Source organism: Gopherus evgoodei, chromosome 11 (assembly GCF_007399415.2).
Source record: "Gopherus evgoodei ecotype Sinaloan lineage chromosome 11, rGopEvg1_v1.p, whole genome shotgun sequence".
NCBI lineage: Eukaryota > Metazoa > Chordata > Testudines > Testudinidae > Gopherus > Gopherus evgoodei.
This window is the reverse complement of record NC_044332.1, coordinates 14,287,783-14,310,834: the sequence shown is the minus strand read 5'-3', so window position 1 is coordinate 14,310,834 and position 23,052 is coordinate 14,287,783. Positions and strand designations below refer to the sequence as shown.

General features: G+C 42.2%; 1 protein-coding gene across 6 annotated transcripts in view; it reads right to left on the bottom strand.

Moving 5' to 3' along the window:
* The window catches only part of ERBB4 (erb-b2 receptor tyrosine kinase 4), a 1,029,410-nt gene that overhangs the window by 448,685 nt on the left and 557,673 nt on the right, over positions 1-23,052 (bottom strand). For all 6 annotated transcript variants that reach the window (XM_030580258.1, XM_030580260.1, XM_030580261.1 and 3 more), the window contains exon 3: positions 8,930-9,116. In XM_030580258.1, the coding sequence (XP_030436118.1) occupies positions 8,930-9,116 (187 nt within the window). The remainder of the gene's footprint in view (positions 1-8,929; positions 9,117-23,052) is intronic.

The following is a 23,052-nucleotide window of genomic DNA, read 5'->3' as shown; positions in this document are numbered from 1 at the left end:
ACATAGCTATGAAAATATAACTTCAAGTGTAGAGTAAGCCTCAGTGACTGAGCAGTTACAGACCGTACTGCAATTACATTACACAAGGAGGCAGAGCTGAGGTAACACAAACAATGCAGAATGCCCCACTTTGTAAACTGAGGTGGCTTTTTGCTCATTTGTCTTACGGCGCATATTTCTACACACACACAAATATATATTTAGGCTGCACATGGAAATTAATATTTGTATGATATTCATCTCAGGTTTTGACAGCTCATTGCTGGATTTCTAAACAAATAATCCCTCAAAAAGCCGTATCTATGAAGAATAGCATTTCCTTTGGAAAGAAAACAACATTTGATATGACATGAAAGCAATTTACAATAAGTAGCATATAGTAGCACGGATTATAGTTGACTACTCTATGGATTCATAAATTGGACCCAGAAATCAGTGACCTACACTAGTAGTCTGGATGCCACACAATGCTGAGTAGTCCTGCTATAAACATTAAAAGCTAAGGCTGTTGAGTGACGGAGATTGCAGTTAAAATGAACAATTGAGATGTTTGGCTCCAAGGCCTCTGATAGAAATATAGCAAAATGGTTGACACTGACTTGTCAGAGAAGGATTCCAAAAAAGAAAAAACAAACAATCTACATCATGGCTGTAGTCCAGTTATCAGATAGGTATCAGGATCAACAGGGCTAAAATAGGATGAACTGGAGAGGAGTGATGAGACAACAGGTGTCTGCTGAGCAAGACTGCAAAGATGACGAGAAGGGTTCTTGAGCGGTCAAGTATGAATGGACTATTAGTACTGATAACATACAGGGAAACCCAAAACATCCTAGTACCTCACTGGCAGAAGAAGAAGAACTAGCATCAGCTAATACCAGAAGTAGCATTTGAAGCAGGAACAGCAGGCCTGCTTCACAGAGTGCATTGAAATATCCTAATACTGACATGTCCAGTATGAATTTTCAGATGAACAACTGACAAGATTAGCAGGTCGCCAAGTGAGTATAAAACCCCCTCCTGATCAGTTCATCATCTCCACTGGATGCAGCAGGCATCAACTTAATACCACCCTTTCTAATCATTAAGGTTTTTTATACATGGAGGCTAGGGAGGCTGAAACAAGAGCTGAATTTTTTTTAAAAAAAAGGTTGTGTGTTTGTTGGTTTTGTTTGAAATTCACCAAAAATTATCAATATTTTTTATTTTTTGCAATAAGCATTTTTCAATTGGGGGGGAATGTTTAATAGAAAAAATGATCAAAAGTTTTATCAAAATGGTTATTAGATATTCTTCATTTACTGAAATCACACTTTTCGATAAACAAAATTCATCAATGTTTTCAACAAAAATATTTAAATCAACACATGAAAATGATAAAAGCTCCAAAAAAAAACCCCTAACAATGGATCCATTTCCAATCCTTCAAAACAAAACAATTTTATTCCCTTCTTCCCACTCCCTCCGTAAGCTAGATTTCCAGGTTTTAACCATCAAAATTGAGGCTGTTAGGCTGTATGTTAACTGTATGAAGTATTAACACTTTTTCAGTCAGATATCTTAACAATAATATTTTTTCAAGGATGCATAAATAGAAAGTACGACTAAACAGGAAAATGCAAGTCAGCACTCGGAAGCCATTTATATGCTATTAAGATCTCTGCTACTCAAAAGCACTACAAAAGAGTTGAGTATTATTATTAACTGATGACTCCAAAAATCTATTTAAAACTCTTTACAGATTCTAAGCGATTCAGGTTTTTACAGACTCATATTTACAATCCCAAAACGCCAAGAAGGAAAACCACTGCTCATTTGTAGATTATACAATTCATCATACCCGATCTCTGTCATGACATTTATCTTCACGCAAGAAAATATGGGATACCTCGACAGTAGGTATGGAGCTTGTGAATTATCCTTCCATTTTTGCCTTGCCTCACTCATGAAGATAAATGTCACAAATGGAACTTGTTCATCAGCTGTTCGATATATACTGAATACCCCATGTGTGGGCACTGATGATGCCTTTCATTGGATGAACTACGGTTGACTGCCTCGCTACACTGTGAAGTCAGAAATGATTTGCAATAGGTAATTCCTAATGAATGGAAGGAGAAGGCATAGTCTTGGGCTACACAGAGTGCGTCCTGTTAATACCACACTGTATAATATGTTCAATATTTTAAGCTTGCGTTTTATTTTAAGGGTGCCTGGCAGAGATTATGAAGGTTCCAAGTGGAGCCTGGCTGAGATGGCAGCAGCCAGTTTGTTAGCATAACAGCTGCTTGCTTTTGATGCATATGTGGAATAATTGACTGTAGATTTCAGAGGTGTGTGATTACATTTTTATATTCCAATGTGAGAAATATGTTTTTATAGCCCAGATTTCTGGAACAGCTTCACATTTCTAGGAACTGATCCTACTGTCGTTTCACAGACAGGACTGCTGCTGAGGTAAATGGAAAATTTAAGTGGCAACTGATGGTAGAATTGAGCCCTTTTGTGGGGTATAAAAGTAGAATATAACAGGGCATTTGCATGTATCATTTGAATATAGCAGATAAGGTACAAAACCAAAAGCACTTGAAGTTAAGTTCAAATATAAAATAGCTCTTGACACAGATCTGACAATAAAAACACAGCTGTTGACAGCATACTGAAAAGAACACAATACTTGGTTAGAAAAACCGAAAATACTGTCTTTGTATGTGAGAAAGGGATGCAGTTATGGGACTTGGTTTCAGTCTGTGGCCACACTAAAAGGAGGGAGTGACGCCTTTGGTTATTAAAGGCAAGGGCCTGTGTTTGCATGTGTATGTGGTACAGCACTGAGCACGCAGTCTCAAAGTCTGCTGGGGCATCCATGCCCTGGTGGAAAGAATGGGATTGTAAAGCTTGAGTCCACATCTGTCACTAGAGGTGGAAGCATCATCAGCAATTATATGATGAGTAACATCTAGGAATCTCATTGCCAGACCAGGACCCCCACTGAGGTAGGCACTGCACAAACAGGAAAAAAAATGCCTTAACTGTTTGCACAGGGCAGAAATCCAATAAAGAGTGCTTCACTAGTTTTACATGTCGTTCAGAGGGTTACACCCAGGCTTTAGTTAGCTAGAACAATTGTACTGTGCAAGGTTCAATCTGTTGAAATCTGCAACGAAGCAGAAGCTTCAGGAACAGGCACTGGTCAGGATAATTTCATCTTAAATTAAATACAAGACTGGGGTTACGATGATTGTTTCTGACTTTGATATGGAGCTGCTGGGATATGTAGACACAGAGGTGAAAGTGGGCCAGTGTAGGCTGGTATGGAGTACCGGTAAGAACTGGCCACCAGTATCGGCTCGTACACAGTCGATGTTAAAGCACTGTTGTGGCAGTGCTTTAACATTGCTACCCCTCTCCCACCCCGAGAGCCACTGATGGGGGGGGGGGAAAGGGGCAGCTGCCCAGGGGCCCAGTGATTTAAAAGGGCCCAGGGCTCCCGGCCACCACCATGACCATGGCAGGAGCCCAGGCAGCGCGGGCCGGGCAGCGCTAAAGGGCTGGCTGGGGGATGCTGACCCCCCAGCACTGCCCCTTCCAGGGGCCTGGAGGCAGGCCTCCGTACCGGTAAGTATTTTATCTTACTTACACTCTGTGTAGACAGAAATTCACAGCTAATCCAACCCTGAAAGGTGTAATGTCATCCACTTCCACAACCTCAGGTTAGTTTTGCACAGTTAGGAAGAATAGTATGTATTCTACAATTGTGCTAAAGATATCAGCAAATTTGTGTTAAATATTAGTGTGCTCTGGAGATGGTATTTACAGTAGGAAGCTGGTTATGAGAAAGGATAGCCAATGCATCAGCAGTATTCCAATTGGCAATGGGCCATGTGCTATCTAGACAATATTTTGATTATCTGGAAGTATGCATAAGTTCATCTTTAGCCCCAGGAATCTGTTTTTATGCACTTAGAGAAGGCTAGTCTTTATTTCACATACCAAATCCTGGGTAATAACATGAAAGGACTCCACGCTTGTAAAACTAAACTGGCTGTTTATTAAGAGAACTATTTACAGAGATGATGCAACTGCAGCTAGCATTCTAACCATGGGCACCAAGAACAGCATCCTGGTGCCTCCTCCAAATTCTTCACGCCTGCAACCTATGCTCCTCCCTCCAAATTCCATGCAAGTTGCTACAAGGGTAAAAGTTAATGGGGCGAGCCACTTTTCTTCCTAGAGACAATGACAAATCTTGAGCAACAAGTTCCAAGAGAGGGTTTGTAGAAACCTAAGTCAGATGATGTGGATCCAATCACCAATACTCCATAATAAGAAAGTGCCTGAGACTGAGCTAAGAGTAGTGTTATCAGGCTTATTTGAAAGAAAGGAAAATGAAATTATTTACTGCATAGATCTGATGCTGTGCCAGTCATATAAAAGTGGTCTTTACAAGGAATGTCTCTGAGTCAAATAAACAGTGAACTGGAGCATGGCAGCTGGTTCAGGAATGAAATCCTGAGCTGGGAACTTAAAACAGCAGCTGTTTCACCCTACGAGCCAGCAAAGCCATGGCTAAATGTCTGTTAAAAAACCCAACCCCTCTACCGTCTGGTACGAATGCTCTTTAGTCTAGGAGTATGTCTATAGTGCAAAACAAAAACAAAAGGTGTGTTCTTAATTCAGGTTAGCTAACCTGCATTCGCTAACATGGATTAAAATAGCATTTAAGACATAGCAATTTGGCTGTTAACTTAGGTTAGCAGCTCAAGTTAAAGCCTATAGAGCAGAAGGGGGTTGAACACATCTTTTCGTGCAGTGTAGACATACCCTAAGTTACATGAAGCTACAGACCATCTGGATGAACATCTTATATCAGAAGGGTTGGAAGAATCCTAGGACTGGAGAGAAAGGAAGGGTAAATTGGGAGGTGGGGAATAGGAGAAAAATAGATATAGGACTTCAAGGACTAAAGGAAGCACTCAGACATCGGGGTGATGGGCATAATAGAGAACTCAATCAACACCATTATCTGTTTGATGAGATGAGTAATGCCAGAGTTGCATCACAACTCACTCTGGCAGGGACATCACTGCTGAAAAGATGTGTGTATTGTATAGGATCTGATATTGGGGCTGAGAAGCCAGCAGGAAAGTGTTACTGTTTTTGTTTCAAGCCTACCCTCTGCAGAGGTATTAGCACCACAAAGGGAGCCCAGTTACTTAAAAGATGGGCTGTTAAGCTCTTTCTGCCCTCATTTACAACCTAATGCTGCCTGATATTGCAAATGAACTCTGATTGTTTGCGCTCTAGGAGCTATTTATAGAACTGCAGTGTTATTTAGGGGTTTTAAAAATATATATTTTAATGTGTCAGGTTCTCTTTTGTAGCTAGAAAACAAATTCTGTTAGCAATAAATCATAGCAAGTTACAGATTACTAAAGTGCTGATAACATACCTCCACAGGTGGAATGTAACTGGTTTTTCTGTCTCATGCTTTGCAATGCACCCAATGTAGTGCACTCTTGTGTAAACCACAATATGCTTTATTTCTTGTGTGTCTCTATATTTGCCTGAAATAGGTCGCTTTAAGGATAATGCAGAACAGGGTGATGGGGGGGGTCCGTGGATCATGGGGGGAAATGCCCCACGTGCACTACTGACTTAGGAGCATAACTTCCAGTTTCAGAAGTGACTGAGGCTCCTTAAGCATGATTCAAAGTCAGTTTTCCTAAGTGCTTTAGGCCCAGATTTTTAAAGCTATTTAGGCATTGCTGCACTCAGCATCATAGTGCCTAGCAGATTTAGGAGCCTACACGTTTTCAAAAGGGTGTAGGCGCTTGAGTCTAAATTCCATCAATGCTGAGCACAACAATGTTTATATAGCTTCAAAAATCTGGGCCTAAGTGATTTATGCTCATAAGTCTTTTGGAAAAAAAAAAAGTTGCCCATGTTTCCAGAATGCCACGGTAGTTCAGTATGAGGATATAGCATGTAATATAACAATAACGGGGATATTTGTGAATTGCTAGGTCAAATCAGTCATCTTTTTGTCTTTTTAAAAGCATCTGCTAATTTCAGGCACAGCTGTACAACCCAGCTAGACATGAACAAAAGGGAACTATTGGCACCCATGTGTTATACAACAACACAGAAAAAGGCTTGAATTGGGGATGGGGGTGTGTTATAACCTTAGTCCCAGATTTGGACCTTAGCGTCCAAAATATGGGGGTTAGCATGAAAACCTCCAAGCTTAGTTACCAGCTTGGACCTGGTACTTGCTGCCACCACCCAAAAAATTAGAGTGTTTTGGGGCACTCTGGTCCCCCTGAAAAACCTTCCCTGGGGACCCCAAGACCCAAATCCCTTGAGTCTCACAACAAAGGGAAATAATCCTTTTTCCCTTCCCCCCTCCAGGTGCTCCTGGAGAGATACACAGACACAAGCTCTGTGAATCCAAACAGAGTGACTCCCCCTCTCCGTTCCTGGTCCTGGAAACAAAAAGGACTTTTCTATTCCCCCAGAGGGAATGCAAAATCAGGCTAGCCAATTCAACACACACCGATCTCCCCTGATTTCTTCCTCCCACCAATTCCCTGGTGAGTACAGACTCAATTTCCCTGAAGTAAAGAAAAACTCCAACAGGTCTTAAAAGAAAGCTTTATATAAAAAAGAAAGAAAAAATACAAATGGTCTCTCTGTATTAGGGTGACACAATACAGGGCAATTTCTTAAAAGAATATTGAATAAACAGCCTTATTCAAAAAGAATACAAATCAAAGCACTCCAGCACTTATATTCATGCAAATACCAAAGAAAAGAAACCATATAACTTGCTATCTGATCTCTTTGTCCTTACACTTAGAAACAAAAGATTAGAAAGCAGAACTACTTCTCCAAAGCTCAGAGAAAGCAGGCAGACAGAAAACAAAGACCCCAGACACAAAATTCCCTCCACCCAAAGTTGAAAAAATCCGGTTTCCTGATTGGTCCTCTGGTCAGGTGCTTCAGGTGAAAGAGACATTAACCCTTAGCTATCTGTTTATGACAGGGTGCCTAAACTCAGTTCAAAAAGGTTCAACTACACCTTTTTGTACTGAGGGCCAAATGTCAAATCCAGTTGGGGTTACAGTTTGTAGTCTGCAATTAGCCACTAGCAGAGAGATTCCATGTCACGAAACCACCAGAGTGTGGTATAAAATGATCACAGTTGATAACCTCTCCTCATGAGGTACCAACGATAAATAAGGTGGCTTTGAATGAACTCTCTGGAAAAGTCTGCACAGCAGCTGCCTGCATTCTATTATATGCTAGCCAGGGTTATCAATCTGACTTTCAATCTCAGACACCAAAGTCCAGACCCTGAGCGGACGTTGAGCTAGGCTAATTTGCACCAGCTCAGGATATGGCCCCATATTCACCAATTAAAAAAAAGAAAATGGGCCACAGTGCCAATTCTGAAGACATTTTTGCATCAAGAAAACTGCATCAGAAGCAATAAATAATGGATAACTGACCATCATAAAGCCACTAATGTGCATCTGGCTTTGAAACATAACTTAGTGAAAGCTCATCTGCTCTTTTAAAAATATTTCTGCGTCACACAAGCTAGAGTTGAAAGAGAAGCAAAAGCATTAGCGGGAATAAAGGAAATGCTTTACCTAAAGCAAGTGTGTGTGTGTGTGTGTGTGTGTGTGTGTGTGTGTGTGTGTATTAATATGAGAGAGAGAGAGAGAGAGAGAGAGAGAGAGAGAGAGAGAGAGAGAGCGTGCACACAAACACACTATATTTTGGTTGCATATTAACAAACAGTTGCATTTTAGCCAGAGCTCTCACTGTCTCCAGGGCATATGCTGTTCGGTAGTATCCACCGAAACACAGCAGCCCTGATCACTGCTGGGGTAAACTAGTGCGGCTCTGTTGTCTTCAGAGCAGCTACGCCAATTTACACTGGCTAAAAATCTGGCCCTGCTTTTTGAAACCTGTTTCATACCTACAATTCCAGCCATTGAACCTTTCTTTATAGGTTAATTCCTTCTAGTCAATACTATAATTTGGACTACTCCTTCTAGCCAACGCCATCCTTTGGATTGGGAAATCACAAGATATTGTATCAGAACCAAAGAATCTCTATGCAAAAAAATAAATGGACACATATCTGACATTAGGAATTATAACATTAAAAAACCAGTAGGAGAACTCTTAAATTTCCCTGGACACTCAATAACAGACTTAAAAGTCGCAATTCTTCAACAAAAAAACCCTTCAAAAACAGACTCCAATGAGAAACTGCAGAACTGGAATTAATCTGCAAACTGGACACCATCAAATTAGGCCTGAATAAAAACTGGGAGTGGCTGGGTCACTACAAAAACTAATTTCTCCCTGCTGATACGCACACCTTCTTGTCAACTGTTTGAAATGAGCTACCTTGTTTACACTGGCCTCATTGGCACTACAAAAGTGATTTCCACCCCTTCTTGTCAACTGTTGAGACTAGCCCACTTCCAACTTAATTGAATTGGCTCATCAGCACTGATCCCCTCACTTGGTAAGGCAACTCCCATCTTTTCATATGCTGTGTATTTATACCTCCCTACTGTATGTTCCACTCCATGCATCTGATGAAGTGGGTTTTAGCCCAAGAAGCTTATGCGTTAGTCTCTAAGGTGCCACAAGGACTCCTTGTTTTTTTCTGCTGATACAGACTAACACAGCTACCACTCTGAAAGTAATACTATTACTTGGCACCAAAAAGGTAACTAGATTAGATAAATCTATAAATCTTTTAACTGTATACAATTTTCAACATGCCTCTCTATCTAGGTACACATGTGGCCCCTCTATAATGCTAGTATCCGAGGGCATCTGTGTAATATTCAGCAAACTCAGCTGCCCCTATGACCAATCAGCTATTTATAGGTGTTTTCCTTACCAGTCAAGTTCTTCAGGCCAAGTTCCCTGAGTCCAAAATTACCATCCTTTTTGTAGTTAAGAAATATCTCCAAGGCATTCCGGTCCTCGTAGAGTTTTGTCCCACGAATGATGCGTAGATTCTCTAACGGGAGGTACTCAAACTGATTCAAAGCTACCAGGACGTATCCCGTGACTTCTCGGATAGACTGAAAGAGACAGAAGCAAAATCCACATTAGAATTATTTTCCTTTTAAATGATGAGATGTTTATGATTTCCACAGCATTGGCCAACGCTACTATGCCACAATTGAGATTTCAGTTACTCAGCTGAAAACAAATGATGTATAAGAACTTGTACAGTTAATGTTAAATCTATACACTGATGCTGGTTTGAACAGCAGAAATCAAGGGCCAGCATCTAATGTCAGTGACAAGGTGCTTTCTAAGACCTGCATTATTGAGTATGCATTCAAGTTTGATATTTTAAGGGCTACTTTCTTGTTGAAATATGTGGTGGTACATTTCATATCTAAGATGAGATTCTGGTTCTGAAGCTGTGTCATCACAGAAATCCAGGTAGCAATGAGAGAACACACGTGTCAGCACAAATAGCATTTTGTATGGGAAAAGAAGCTATTTCTGGGACTGACAGGTTAACAGGAACAGATTTAGGCAGAAAAGATGGCTGGGACATCTGTGCATAGGAGAGGGAAAAAGACAAGAAAATTGGTTTGGAGGAGTTAAACAAAACATCACCATTTTGCACTTTTAACTAAGTGAGACCAATTTTTGACATAAAATTAAACTTTTTTTTTCCTGCTTTAAGTGTTCGAAATTGACCCATTTTATCTGGCTCCACTCCCCAACTTTTACCAAAAACACTGTCAAAACTGTTAACAAAATGGATTACCAAATGTTTGATTGACTGAAAACATGGCTTGAATCAAATGAAAAATTGTGATGACCACTTTGATCACATTTGAGAACATTTTGGATTAATAAACCTTTTTTTAAAAAGGCACGACTTCTCCTCCCCACCCCCAAAGACAAAAAAAGGTAGATAAAGTAAATAGACTTTTTTTTTTGATCAAAAATACTCCCCAATCCTTTCTATTCAAAGTATCTCAACAAGTTCTAATTGGTCCCAGCTGGGCAAGCAGCTTTGGCCACGTCCAGACTAGGTATTAAAATCGATTTTAGATACGCAACTTCAGCTACGGGAATAACGTAGCTGAAGTCGAATTTCTAAAATCGAGGTACTCACCCGTCTGGACGGCGCGGCATCGATGTCCGCGGCTCTCCGTGTCGATTCTGGAACTCCATTTGGGTTGATGGAGTTCCGGAATCGATGTAAGCGCGCTCGGGGATCGATACATCGCGTCCAGACTAGACGCGATATATCAATACCCAAGCAATCGATTTTAACCCGCCGATGCCGCGGGTTAGTCTGGACGTGCGCTTTGAATGGGAGGATCTCTACACCTGACTTCAGCAGAGCTTCAAGTGGCACAGGAGTTCATCTGCATGGAGCTACTTGCAGAATCCCTTATACTTTGTCTGTCAGTTATTGTTTATCTATCATGTCTATTTAGACTCCAATCGTGTGAAGACTTCTGCATAAGCTTAACTTTAAGTGACTGAAATCAAGGGTCTACTCACATGCTTGACTTTATGTATGTGCACATTTCTTTGCAGGATCAGAGTCTTAAAATGCACATAGTATTAGACCATCCCTGCTTAAAGCAATGTGCTCATAGACTATTCAGTGCAATGGTGCCAGTTCCTGAATAGGGACTCCAGTCACTACCATAATAAAAATATGCGCATTAACAATGATATGTATACAATTAAACATTTATCGATATAAAGAAAAGCAGCACAGATTTGTGGGACTTGGACATTTTCAATTCCCAATGTATTAAGAAGCAGTTGCCCTGTTTTTATGCCCCATGGAGCACAAATGCTTTAATTAACTTGATAAAAATAAGAAATATGTAATAGACAAGAGATGTAATGTTGGCTACTGGACTGGTGGGTTATTTGCTTTGCATATTCTGTCCTAATACTGTCCCATTAAAGTCAGATCCTTATATTGCAAGTGAAGTTACTAAAAAGGCTCTGGAGCAATTTCAAAATCTGTTCAGCATCCAAACAGATTACTGTGTCATTACAGGAATTTGATGACAGCCCAATGAATTTAGCTATGTTGGGAAGTGTTTAAGCTTGGTAGAATTTGGGTTTTTTTTATTATTTTATTTTTATTTCAATTGATATCACCAATGTTTATTTTTAAGCATTTTTCTGTTTTTACTGATTTAAATTTTCACAGCTGCATGAAATTATGGGCAGGGCCACCCAGAGGATTCAGGGGGCTTGGGGCAGGGCCGGGTCTTCGGCAGCAATTCAGTGGCGGGTCCCTCTCAAAGGGAAGGAGCCACCACTGAATTGCCGCCGAAGAATGAAGCGGCGGCGGTAGAGCAGCCTAAGTGCCGCAGATCGCGTTTTTTTCCCCCCCTCCACTGCTTGCAGCGCTTGTACTCACTGCTCAGCAGCATTTCAGTATCAGGTCCTTCACTCGCCTCAGGGCTTCCACGGCACTGAAGGACCCAGAGGGAGTGAAGGGCCCGCCGTCGAAGTGCCGCTGAAAACCCGGAGCGGCTCGCGGGACCCCTGGGGGGCCTGGGGAAATTGCCCCACTTGCCCCACCTCCCCGGGTGGCCCTGATTATGGGGAAGTCAGACAATTATTTAATGACAGTAGACACTGAATTCAAAAAGTTAAAGCTTCATAAACCATTAAACTGTTAACATCCCATGTCAAAGTATACAAAGTAAGTATCTTTAAAGTGAGGAATTATTCCTGTTCATTATTCATTCGCTAGTCCATTTGTAACAAGCCTAATTCAAAAGTCGAAATCATTGGATTTTGACTCTAAGTTCTCACGCAGCATTTTTCTTTCCCTGCCTGTGTGTAAACATTTTTGTCATCAGAGGGTGTTTGCATGGTGAAATGGATGTTTGCCAACATTTACCAATAAAGATCGAATCCTTCCAAGCCTATGTATAGTACAATAGCCCTATGCAACATTGTTTTATATCCTGGGACACTGGCTTCATTATCATTAGAAGGCTTTCAGCAATTTCAAGATACATCTTTATTTTCAGAGGTTTTCAATTTAACCAGAACAGTTTGGTTTATAAAATCTCAGAAGCTGATTTTGCTTTAAACAGAAATTTCCTGAAAAACATCTCTCCTACCACTCATTTGATTATTTTTTTAACTTAATACTAAATATATACTTCTGTTTATTTTATTATTATACTTGTGTTGCACTGCTGATGCCCTAGGAATGTACTGAATGTTTAGATACATTTAAAGGGGCACTGTCAACTTGGAATCTAGTCAATTAAAACAAAAAAACGACAAATTAAAAGTAGTTTCAAGAACGAAAAACTACACCTGCCCATTTTTGTAGTTTATAATCAAATTTTCTTGTTTTTAAAATGTATTTTCCTTGTTGCCATGTGAAAAGCCCACACAAACAACAGGTGTAAATTGACTGATTATCGCTTTGATTCAGCAAGGCACTTAAGTTTTTCCAAATTTCAAAAACTTCGGAGGAGTTCCAAGGCTGGTGGAAAAATGGGGGAAGGGGAGGGCATTCACAATAATGCCCTCCTGCCCAGGGCCAGCTCTAGCCATTTCGCCGCCCCAAGCATGGCGGCACGCCGCGGGGGGTGCTCTGCCGCTCGCCGGTCCCGCAGCTCCAGTGGACCTCCACCAGAGCCACGGGACCAGCAGACCCTCCGCAGGCACGCCTGCGGCAGGTCCACTGGAACCGCCTGCAGCCCCCCACGGCATGTCACCCCAAGCATGCACTTGGCATGCTGGGGCCTGGAGCCAGCCCTGCTCCTGCCCCACTTTTTGGCAGCTGAAGTTCAAAATTCTCACGAATACTTTTGATGGAAAAAAATCAACATTTACCAGCTCCATTAAAAATCATTTTTGCCCAGAAAACATTGCATTCCTTAAATTTATTTTGGAGGTTAGAGGGATAGTTTACTGCAGCTCCTTTTAGCTGAGGACTCAAGCGAGCGCAGAATTCGGTTCGCAAACTGAACTGGGTTAGGAATGTATGTTGGGAGGTGCCTTTCTCCCTAGTCTTACCAGTGAATACAAGATATGCCAGTAAGCTTCCTTCCCTCACTGCCAAAGGACAGGACTAGCACTTGAGCTATGCTTTTGTGTAGGAACTCTAAACAAATCTGTTATGCTAAGAGTTTTAACCTCCACCATGAATCTGCTGGTTGTTGGTTCAATATAGACATACATAATAAGATGTTATGACAAATGTCAACAGATGGCATTGTTACATACTAGGAGAAAATATGGACCATTGTGTGAAGATTAGGAAGATGTACTGCTGTTAGTTTTGTTATGCACAAGGTTGTGAAGCAGGTGCTATGTTGTCTGCAAAAGAATTCATTCTCTGTCTTGGTCTGTAATTGGAGTCCATTTCTGAGGCAGAGTGCCCCTGAAGCAGGCTGAGATTCCTGAAAGAAGGGATGGTCCTGAATGCTGTTTGTAACTACCTCTATTCCAGGACTGGTGTATATGTGACCAGAACAAATTTCACGTAGAACATACCTCCATCCCATTCATAATGCATCCTTTTGGACATCATTAGCGGAAACAGGTCACATTCAGCACCACTCCCACAGCCGGCTGGGCGTGTGAGCTTTGGGGTGGGGCTGGGGCTGGGGATGAGGGGTTTGGGGTGCAGGATAATTCTCCAGGCTGGGATCAAGGGGTTCAGAGGGCAGGGAGTTCGGGCACAGGGGGAAGTGAGGAGTGCAGGCTCCAGGTGGCACTTACCTCAGGCAGCTCCTGGAAGCAACGGCACATCCTCCTCTCTGGCTCCTAAGCCAGATATGCAGCCAAGAAACTCTGCGCACTTCCCTGTCCCCAGGTGCTGCCCCTGCAGCTCCCATTGGTCAACAACCACAGCCAATGGGAGCTACAGAGCTGGCGCTTGGGGTGGTGGCAGTGCACAGAGCCTCCTGACTGTCCCTACGCGTAGGAGCCGGAGGGGGGACATGCCGCTGCTTCCGGGAGCTGCACGGAGCCTGCCTTAGCCCTGCTGCACCGCTGACTGGACTTTTAACGCCCCGGTCAGCAATGCTGACTGGAGCCACCGGGGTCCCTTTTCAACCAGGCGTTCCAGTCCAAAACCAGACACCTGGCAATCCTAGTTCAGAGCATTTAATATTGGGGAAGGGGAGCTAATACCAACAGCAATCAGTTGAATTAATGTATATTTTAAAAAAGATCCACTTTTCATTCTTCAAGATAAATATCGATGTAGATTAGATTGTAAGATCTCGGTGGCATCTTTCTGTTGTGTTAGTACAGCACCTAGCATAATGTGATCCTAGTCCTTACTACAGAGCCCCTAAGTGCTACAGTAATACTAATAATAAATAGCAACATCAATGCAAGTACTTCCAATCTAGTGAAAGACTCAACCATTTTTAGCCATCATTGCACACGGTGTTCCAAACAGTGTGTGTGGGGGGGGGGTTGTTTTTATAGATTTAGAGAACACACAATACTTCTGACAGGAGCCAGTTTTACAGTACTTATTAGTGAATTCCTTTATTACACACTCAGTTGGTGTGGTATGTTTGGGTAGCGGTTGTGCCATTTACCCCTTTCTGCCTCCTCAGTGTGCTCCAGCAGTTCTGGAGAGAGAACCTCTGGACGCACCGGCAATCCTGGACCATGTCGGCTGACACTGCCAGCCATGAGACCAAGCAGTGCCAGTTTGGATGCAGTTCTCACCGGCCTGCTCAGAATCTGATCCAACTCCGACTGAAGTCACTAGAAAGACTTCCCTTAATTTCAATGAGGATTCCTAGTTTTTAAGGTCAGAAGGGACCATGTCATATGAACTTCTGTATAATTCAAACCAAGACTAGGCGGAGCTCGAACCTCTCACCACTCACACACAAAGCTGACATTTTCCATAACTCCACCACCCATCTGCACAAAAATCTGGGCTAGTCTGGTATCGGGACATAAGAACTGGATCTTTCCCTCTGATGAATTTTGCCGTACTATCTTCTTACTGTTCAGCTCTCTCTGTGGTCCCCATAAAACAGAAAACACTTTAAGGAATGATGTGAACCAGGTGTTGACATTCTACATTCACTGCTTTCACGTCAACATTAATCTTGTTCCTCACAGCTGCACACTGCTTCATACCCCTGCTCTCTTTTATGGGCAGACTCCCTGACTGAACTACATCTCCCATGGTGCACTCTGGTCATGGGACTCCCATAAAGCACCATGACTGTTCAACCACAGGGGTAACCCCACTGGGATGAAAGGAAATATGAGATACCCTGGCTGTAACTGCTATGAAGCATTTCAGCAGCTGAGGCAGATATAAATTGCTATCAAAGGGACCCTAAACTAATTATTTTCTTGATTCAAAAACCTTCCCCCCACAAAGAAAAATTGGATTTTGCGGAAACTCTTTCCTAGCCAAAAAATAATTTTGATGGAAAATCCCTGGCCAGCTCTATGCCATGGTTACTTCCCAAACATGAGGTATAATCTTCTTCATCAGTATCTGATGGGAGAGGAAACAGATTGATGTTACCCACACTGATTTTCATTCTGAAGTAAAAACAACCTGGCAGCCCAATAACATGGATTCATGAGAATTTTCCTCCCTATATCCAGCTGACATTTTTTTAAAAAAGTATAGATTTTAATGAAAAGCTCTGAAAACCCTCCCTCGTTGAGGGAGGAGGGATGATGTTCACACAACCATGACAACAGATGCTTGAGTGGTGGAAAGCAGATGGGAAGACTCCTTTGAGGAGACAAGAGTCAGAGGTGGCTGCTTCTCTGACTTGGCTTGTTAGGTTTTTGTTGTTTATTTTATTTATTTATTTTTAAGGAGAAAGAGTGCATGTTTCTAGTAGAAAAAGGAAGCAAACCTATTAGAATGTGAAAAGTGTAACTCTTTACAAGCTAGATTAAAATGTTTGTCAAGGCAAAGGATATGAGTCTGATACATTAGCAGCAAACAAATATTCACCTCCATTAATAGTCTGTGAAACCTCAGTGTTCTCTGAACCACGAGTCCCAAATGATCGGTGTTTCCCTTCCACATAAAAGCCAGCAGAAGGGAAAACTCATAGTGTATAACGTACATTTACTTATCAAGGTAGCAATGTGTAGAGGGCAAGGCATAGAAAATATATGTAGATCAGATCTGCAGGGAAAAGAAAAACAGTTCCCTTTTTCCCTCTATCTTTATTATTCCCTGAAAGTGTTCAGAAAAAAAGTATATTCATTTTACTCTCATTCAGTGGATTACGCCTTATACTCTCCGATTCTGCAGGTAAAGCACCTTCCTCAGGACTCATATCGGGTACATTAATCCACATACCAATTTCCCTTTGTCCTCTACTTCTCTCTGCACACAATCTTTTTTTTTTAATGTAATATTACAAGTGTGTTTTCCAATGACAATAAATCAGATTTTCAGATTAAAAGGAAATGATAAACTCAAATGTCTTAAAATTAGATTTTGTAAAAACAATCTTTTGCCAAACTAATAGACATCTGATTTCCATGATCTGTGCTTTAAATTCCAATGGTGACTGTTTTTAAAAGCAGTAAACGCACTCTGGGATTGCTACACATCCAGACAGGGCAGGACTAAGCATGTGAAAGTGAAACTGGCTATAAACAAAAGCGAAATAAATGTTACTGATTTTCATTGGCCAAGATGAGAAAAATGCATAAGGGAAACAGGTTGAAATAGTGAAAATAAAGTGGGATTTCTAGCACACAGTTTACATAATCGCACCAGAGAACAAAATGTTCCATCTCAGAGAATCTCAATCCACTCCTGCTCCTTCCTCTTGCCCTCCGAGAGGAATAAATTATGACAACTATTGCCATGACACAGTTTAGCTGTACTGCTGGCTATTGTTCTCTTTATTAAGCCACAGAGCGCTTGCATTTATCAGGTCAGTTCGTTTTATTTAAAAATTACTTGTCACAAAAGCAGCCACCACCTACAGTTCACCGCAGCCCTGTTGTCCAGAGCCCCACATTCCAAAATGGAGGATGACCTTTGGTTCCTTGCTACCACACACCCGCCTATACATAACGATCGCCACTGCTCCACTTGTTGGGTGTGCAAAGCCAGGATATATCCAATTCCCGCCTCTCTGGGCATTGGCTCACTGCAGGGAGCATCAGGTTCCTGTTTTTCCCAGGACTGGAGGGACTGAGCAGCAGGCCCAGAGGATTCACGGGGCTTGGGGCAAAGCAATTTCAGAGGCCCCTTCCATAAAAAAAAAAGTTGCAATACTATAGAATACTATATTCTTGTGGGGCCTGGGGCAAATTGCCCCACTTGTCCCCCCGCCCGCCCCCGGGTGGCCCTGGGAAAAATAAACATTTAAAAACCTTCTGCATCTCAGCACAAACCCAGTTTTGAGAAAACTTCATTTCAAGTCACCTGTACAAGGTATCACTGGTTCTCAGCATCAGCTAATGCTAAAAGGCACTAAAGCTCATTAAAAGAGTTGTACAAATATTTTCCGTCAAAACATTTTTTGGACTGAAAACTAGGGGTTTTTAAAAAACAGAAAAAAATCACAATGTCTGCTTTCCTTCAAAATTTGTTGTTTTTTTTTTAATTGAAAAGCTGAAATTAGTCTGCCAAAACCTGAACATGGTTTGGGGTTTCCGAAGTATGTGGCCAAATATTTGCTGCTTGCAGTGTTTGATTGTTTAAAGAAACAATTAAAAAAATTATGTTTAAAAAAAAATCCAAAACTTTTGAACCACCTCAGCTTGTGACCAAACACCTGAGCCTATCCAGTCAGAGATTTTTCCAGGTTTCTGATACTCTGCTGGTTTCCTTGACTCATATCTGTCTCCATAACTTTGGGTTCATTTAGGTTAGAACATAAGAACATAAGAATGGCCATACTGGGTCAGACCAAAAGTCCATCCAGCCCAGTAACCTGTCTGCCGACAGTGACCAATGCCAAGTGCCCCAGAGGGAGTGAAACTAACAGGTAATGATTAAGTGATCTCTTTTCTGCCATCCATCTCCACCCTCTGACAAACAGAGGCTAGGGACACCATTCTTTACCTATCCTGGCTAATAGCCATTAATGGACTTAACCTCCATGAATTTATCTGTTTCCTACAGACTGGCTCCATGGGGTCCCTCACAAACTGGAGATGGTTACTGTGGGTTTGTCTTTAGTATAGCTTATGTACATACTCCACGAACTGAGCATTTGAGCTTGTTCCAGAATCTGGAATGAGCCTATGTTATAAAAACTGAAATGCTCAAAATAGCACATGCATGTGAATGGACACAGGGTGCTAAAATTAAATTAACCCAGGGGGTCTCAAACTGGGTTTCGGGACCCCTCAGGGGGTCACAAAGTTCTTACTAGGGGTCACAAGCTGTCAGCCTCCACCTCAAACCCTGCTTTGCCTCCAGCATTTATAATAGTGTTAAATATATAAAAAAGTATTTTTTAATTTATAAGGAGGGAGGGATCGCACTCAAAGGTTTGCTATGTGAAAGGGGTCACCAGTACAAAAGTTTGAGAACCACTGAATTAATCCCTCTGGAGCCTCAGGGAATGCAGGGGAGGGGGGTCGTCTCCCTTGGTAGGGTTGAGAAGGAGATAAGTGGTGTAGGATATTTCTCTTCTCATGTGACCTCTCCCGCATGTCTCTCCTGGCTCTATCACTGTTAATCTAAAAGTGGCTAATTTTAAATGAAGCTACCTTCCCCTGACATGAATCTCCCTATGGCACTGAAATTAAATATAGACTATAATTTGGCATTTGAGAAGTGAAAGGGATGGTAGCCCTAAGGGAAAAGATAACAGCTTGGCTCTTCTGCAAGCCTCAAACTGCTGAATGAGCTTTAGGATAGGGAAGGCTGTGCCTCCCCAAACAGCCTGGCCCTGCCCCCTATCCAACCCCCACCCATTTCCTACCCCCCTGACTGCCCCCCTCAGAATCCCCAACCCATCCTGCTCCTTGTCCCCTGACCGCCTCCCCGAGACCCCCCAACCACCACCCTGGGATCCCACCCCCACACCTCCTCGCTCCCTGTCCTCTGACTATCCCTATCCACCCCCCACCCCCCGCCGAGTCCTGACAGACCCCCGGAATGCCGACGATCCAACCCCCTGTTCCCTGTCTGCCCCCCCCCCAAACCTCTGCCCCCTCCCTGTCCCCTGACTGTCCCCGGGACTCCCTGCTCCTTATCCAACCCCCTGGCCCTGGCCCCCTTACCATGCCACTTACCCCCACCTCCCTCCTCTCCCGGAGCCTCAGCAAGCCGCATCCAGGAGCAGCCATGGACAGTGCTGCAGTGGCATAGCTCCAACAGGGCCTGAGCTCCCGCTGCTCGACCCAGAGCTTGCAGCCCCTCCCCTTACCACATGGTTTTGAGTGGCAAGAGCTTAGGTCCCGCTGGAGCCATGTCGCTGCAGCGCTGTCCAGGGCTGCTCCTGGACACAGCATGCTGAGGCGCCGGGAGATAGGGGAAGGCAAAGGTGGGGCGGGGCCAGGGGGAGCCTCAGATTCTCGTGGGGGCCCATGCGGGGCCCAGGGCAAATTGCCCCACTTGCCCCTCCCCCCCCCGGCGGCCCGGCTGAGCAGGACAGTACGAAGAACCTTCCTGGTGACAACGTAAGCTCCTATCAGTGGGTATTAACACTCAACATACAGAGCCACCAGCTATGCTCACTTGCCCAATAAGTAGTAGGGGTTACAACAGGCAACCCTTACATCACATTGGAAAGCACTTGTATTGTTCACTAATGTTACAATGCTAAGGTAAAGGCTGCACAGTCTAGCTGTCCCAAATGAATGCAAAACGTCTGGCTCATTTTACAGGTATAAATAGATATTTCAAGGACCAAACCATGCATCTGCTATTTTTCCAGTCTGGATCAATATCTTTTGTGGAAAAGATTTGGTTTTCTAGCCTTTGCTGCAGACAGCAAGTAAACAAGAAAATGGAAGGATGGAACAAAAACCACTCCAAAATTCTAATGATTGTAACTCTAGATATTTTTGCGCTCACTCTCTCTCTCTTTTCTCTCCTCTTCCCCTTTATATTAGTTAAAAGTTAGCGGCTAGCAATCAACTTTTTGTTCTGTGTTTTCAAGAGCCTAATACAATGGAGTTCTGGTACATGACTAGGGCACTCAGGCGCTACAATAATAAATAATAATAATAAACTGTCTTCTCAGCTGGCAAATATGGTGAATGGTAAGACAGCACTGGAGGCTGAAGACATGCAAATCGAACAAATGCAAGGTAACCTATACAATATTTCCATCCTGCTCAATTATGATTAAGGCCCCAATTCAGCTAGGCACTTCAAGCACATAAATGCAGCCCTATTCAGCAAGCATTTAAGCTCTGCTGAACCTGCATGCTGCCAAATACCTATAAGGCCCCAATGACTCTTCTAACTGGCTAAATATTACTGATGTAGATGAAAAGCGCAGAAAAAGCTGAAAAAATACCTAAGTGGTTACTTATAGGTGTTGCAGGGAAGATGATAAAGGAAGGCTTTTTACACAGACTATTGAATAGAGCCAACTTGCAGCTATTATCAGCCTCAGCCAGATTCAAACCAGTGATCTAGAGGTGAAAAGCTCTATATCAGTCCCATAAAGCATCCTTTCACCAGACTATTTTGATTTCAGGAGAGAGAAAGAAGTATTAGAAGCAGAACTTTACTGTCTCTCTGCCACCCTTGTATTTTCTCCTTAGCTTGTAATTAAGGTTTCAGGATTTCTGTGTTTATTTTTCTTGAAATTCATTTTATGCAGTTCTTCAATGTGTGCATTTCATTCTTACCAGCTTAAAAAAAAAATCAAATTCATTTCCAAAAAATCTTTAGTGCAAATTTACCTCCTCCCTGTGACAATTTTCAGTCTGGAAAATGCTCTCTGTTGTTTAACAGAGGAAAAACTATAAACTGCAACCTACATTTTTCAGCACCTTCCATCTGTAGATCATCTTCAAATAGATTTTATTATGGAAGTGCTGAGAGATGCTGATCAGGATTGGTATCATTTTGAATTACAACCATAGGTGAAATCCTGGCCCTACTGAATTCAGTGGTAGTTTTGTTTAACTTCTCAGCAACACACTCTGGGATGTAATCTGACAGACAAGCTGAACAACCTAAAGAAATGGAATTTCTAAAATCAGTTATTTTCAATGCTTATTTTCAAGATGCCACAGTGTGAAAACAACTTCAGGGGAATTCTATCAGTTAAAATCTGAAACCAGAAACTCTAATTGTAATTAACGCTAGTTGAGCACAAGTAGTTTGGAAAAAGGAAAGTCAGAGTAAATTCTGTCAATGAGAAACAAGAGAGGAGGTTGTTACTTCAGATCTTTAATTGTTCTTTTGTTCTGACACTTAAAGGAAACCTAGTGAAATGGAGCAAAATAAGAGAAATTTTTGTCTTTGATTCAGAACAACAGATCAATGAACAATTAGGACAACTGATGTTTCACATAAACACTGTGGATTTTATTTTTTTAACATCCATTGAAAATAGGACAGATTTGTGGTAAAGGCACTTAGGCAAATTGTGTTCTGTTCCTGGCTCTGTCACACAGACTCTGTTTGATCTGGGACAAGTTACTTAAATTCTGGTCCTGATTCAGTAAAGCATGTAGGCCTAGGTTATTAAAGCATTTAGGTGCCTAACTCCCAGTGATTTAAATGAGAGTTCAGCACCTAAATACCTTAAAAACTGGCCCTTAAGCCTCTGCTTAAAATTAAGCATGTGCTTTATTGAAACTAGGCTTCTGTTCCCAATCTGTAAGCAGGGATAACAGCAGGATTGTGTGAGGGTAAATGAATTCATGTTCGCGAGATGCTGAGCTAGGATGATGATGTAGAGAAAATTTTAGCTTAACAGACACATTTTGTACAAAATAAGCAAGCCCTGAAACTACTTTGATCTGCTGGAGGGAAAAAGATAGACAGGAATACAAGGATATGATTTGAAACAACATTCTGGGATAATTCAGCAATGAGACACTTTTTACTCTAATTCATAAACATAAAATATGTAAATAAATGGAATAATGGCTATAAGAACATAAGAACCAGCCATATTGGGACAGACCAATGGTCCATCTAACCTAATATCCTGTCTTCCGACAGTTGTCAATGCCAGGAGCTTCAGAGGGAATGAACAGAACAGGGCAGTTACTGAGTGATCCATTCTCTGTCATTCACTCCCAGCTTCTGGCAAGTAGAGTCTTAGGACACCCAGAGCATAGGGTTGTGTCCCTCACCATCTTGGCTAATAGCCATTGAGGGACCTATTCTCCATGACTCAGTGTAGTAAAATGAGAAGGATCCCTGAAGAGGGACAGGGAAGGGGTAGGTGGGAGGGACGGATGTAAAGTGGATAATGCAGCACAATGTTTTAACCTTCATGACCCACTTGTCTGTTGTAATCTACCACCAGGCCTGTTGGAAAAGGGAAAGGCAGAATTTAGAAGTGAGAAGGTTGGCAAAAGGTTGCAGCTTACAAACTAGAGGTGAGAAGGAGTCGAGTCCTCAACCAATCTGTCAAAATTGTTGTTTCGATGATGACTGGGTACTCACTGAAAGAGAGGGAGGAGCTCTCTTCCTCTGTAATTTTTGTCTCTTTCTAGAGGGTTCAGTGGCTCTGTGAAATCCAGAGAGCTGGCAAATCTTCTATTACTCATAGGACCATATATATACCCAGAGACCTCAGTGCAGCTCTGGCATCCTTCACATTATGCAGAGGCTCATCCCTACTTCCCAAGAAGTTCTTCTGACCATCAAATTGGAGGTCTTCAAGAGTATTCTGAACCTCTCTCAGGACTGCTACAGCCACAGTGTCCCACACATGACAACCACTGTGGTGGTGGAGGATCTAGCGACAGCGTTTGCAGTATCTAAGGAGTCTTGGAGACAGGTTTTGGCTAATAACTTACCCTGCTTAATGATGGCCTGGAAGTTCTCTCTATGCTCCTGTGGAAGATCTTCAATAAAGGTTGCAAACTTGA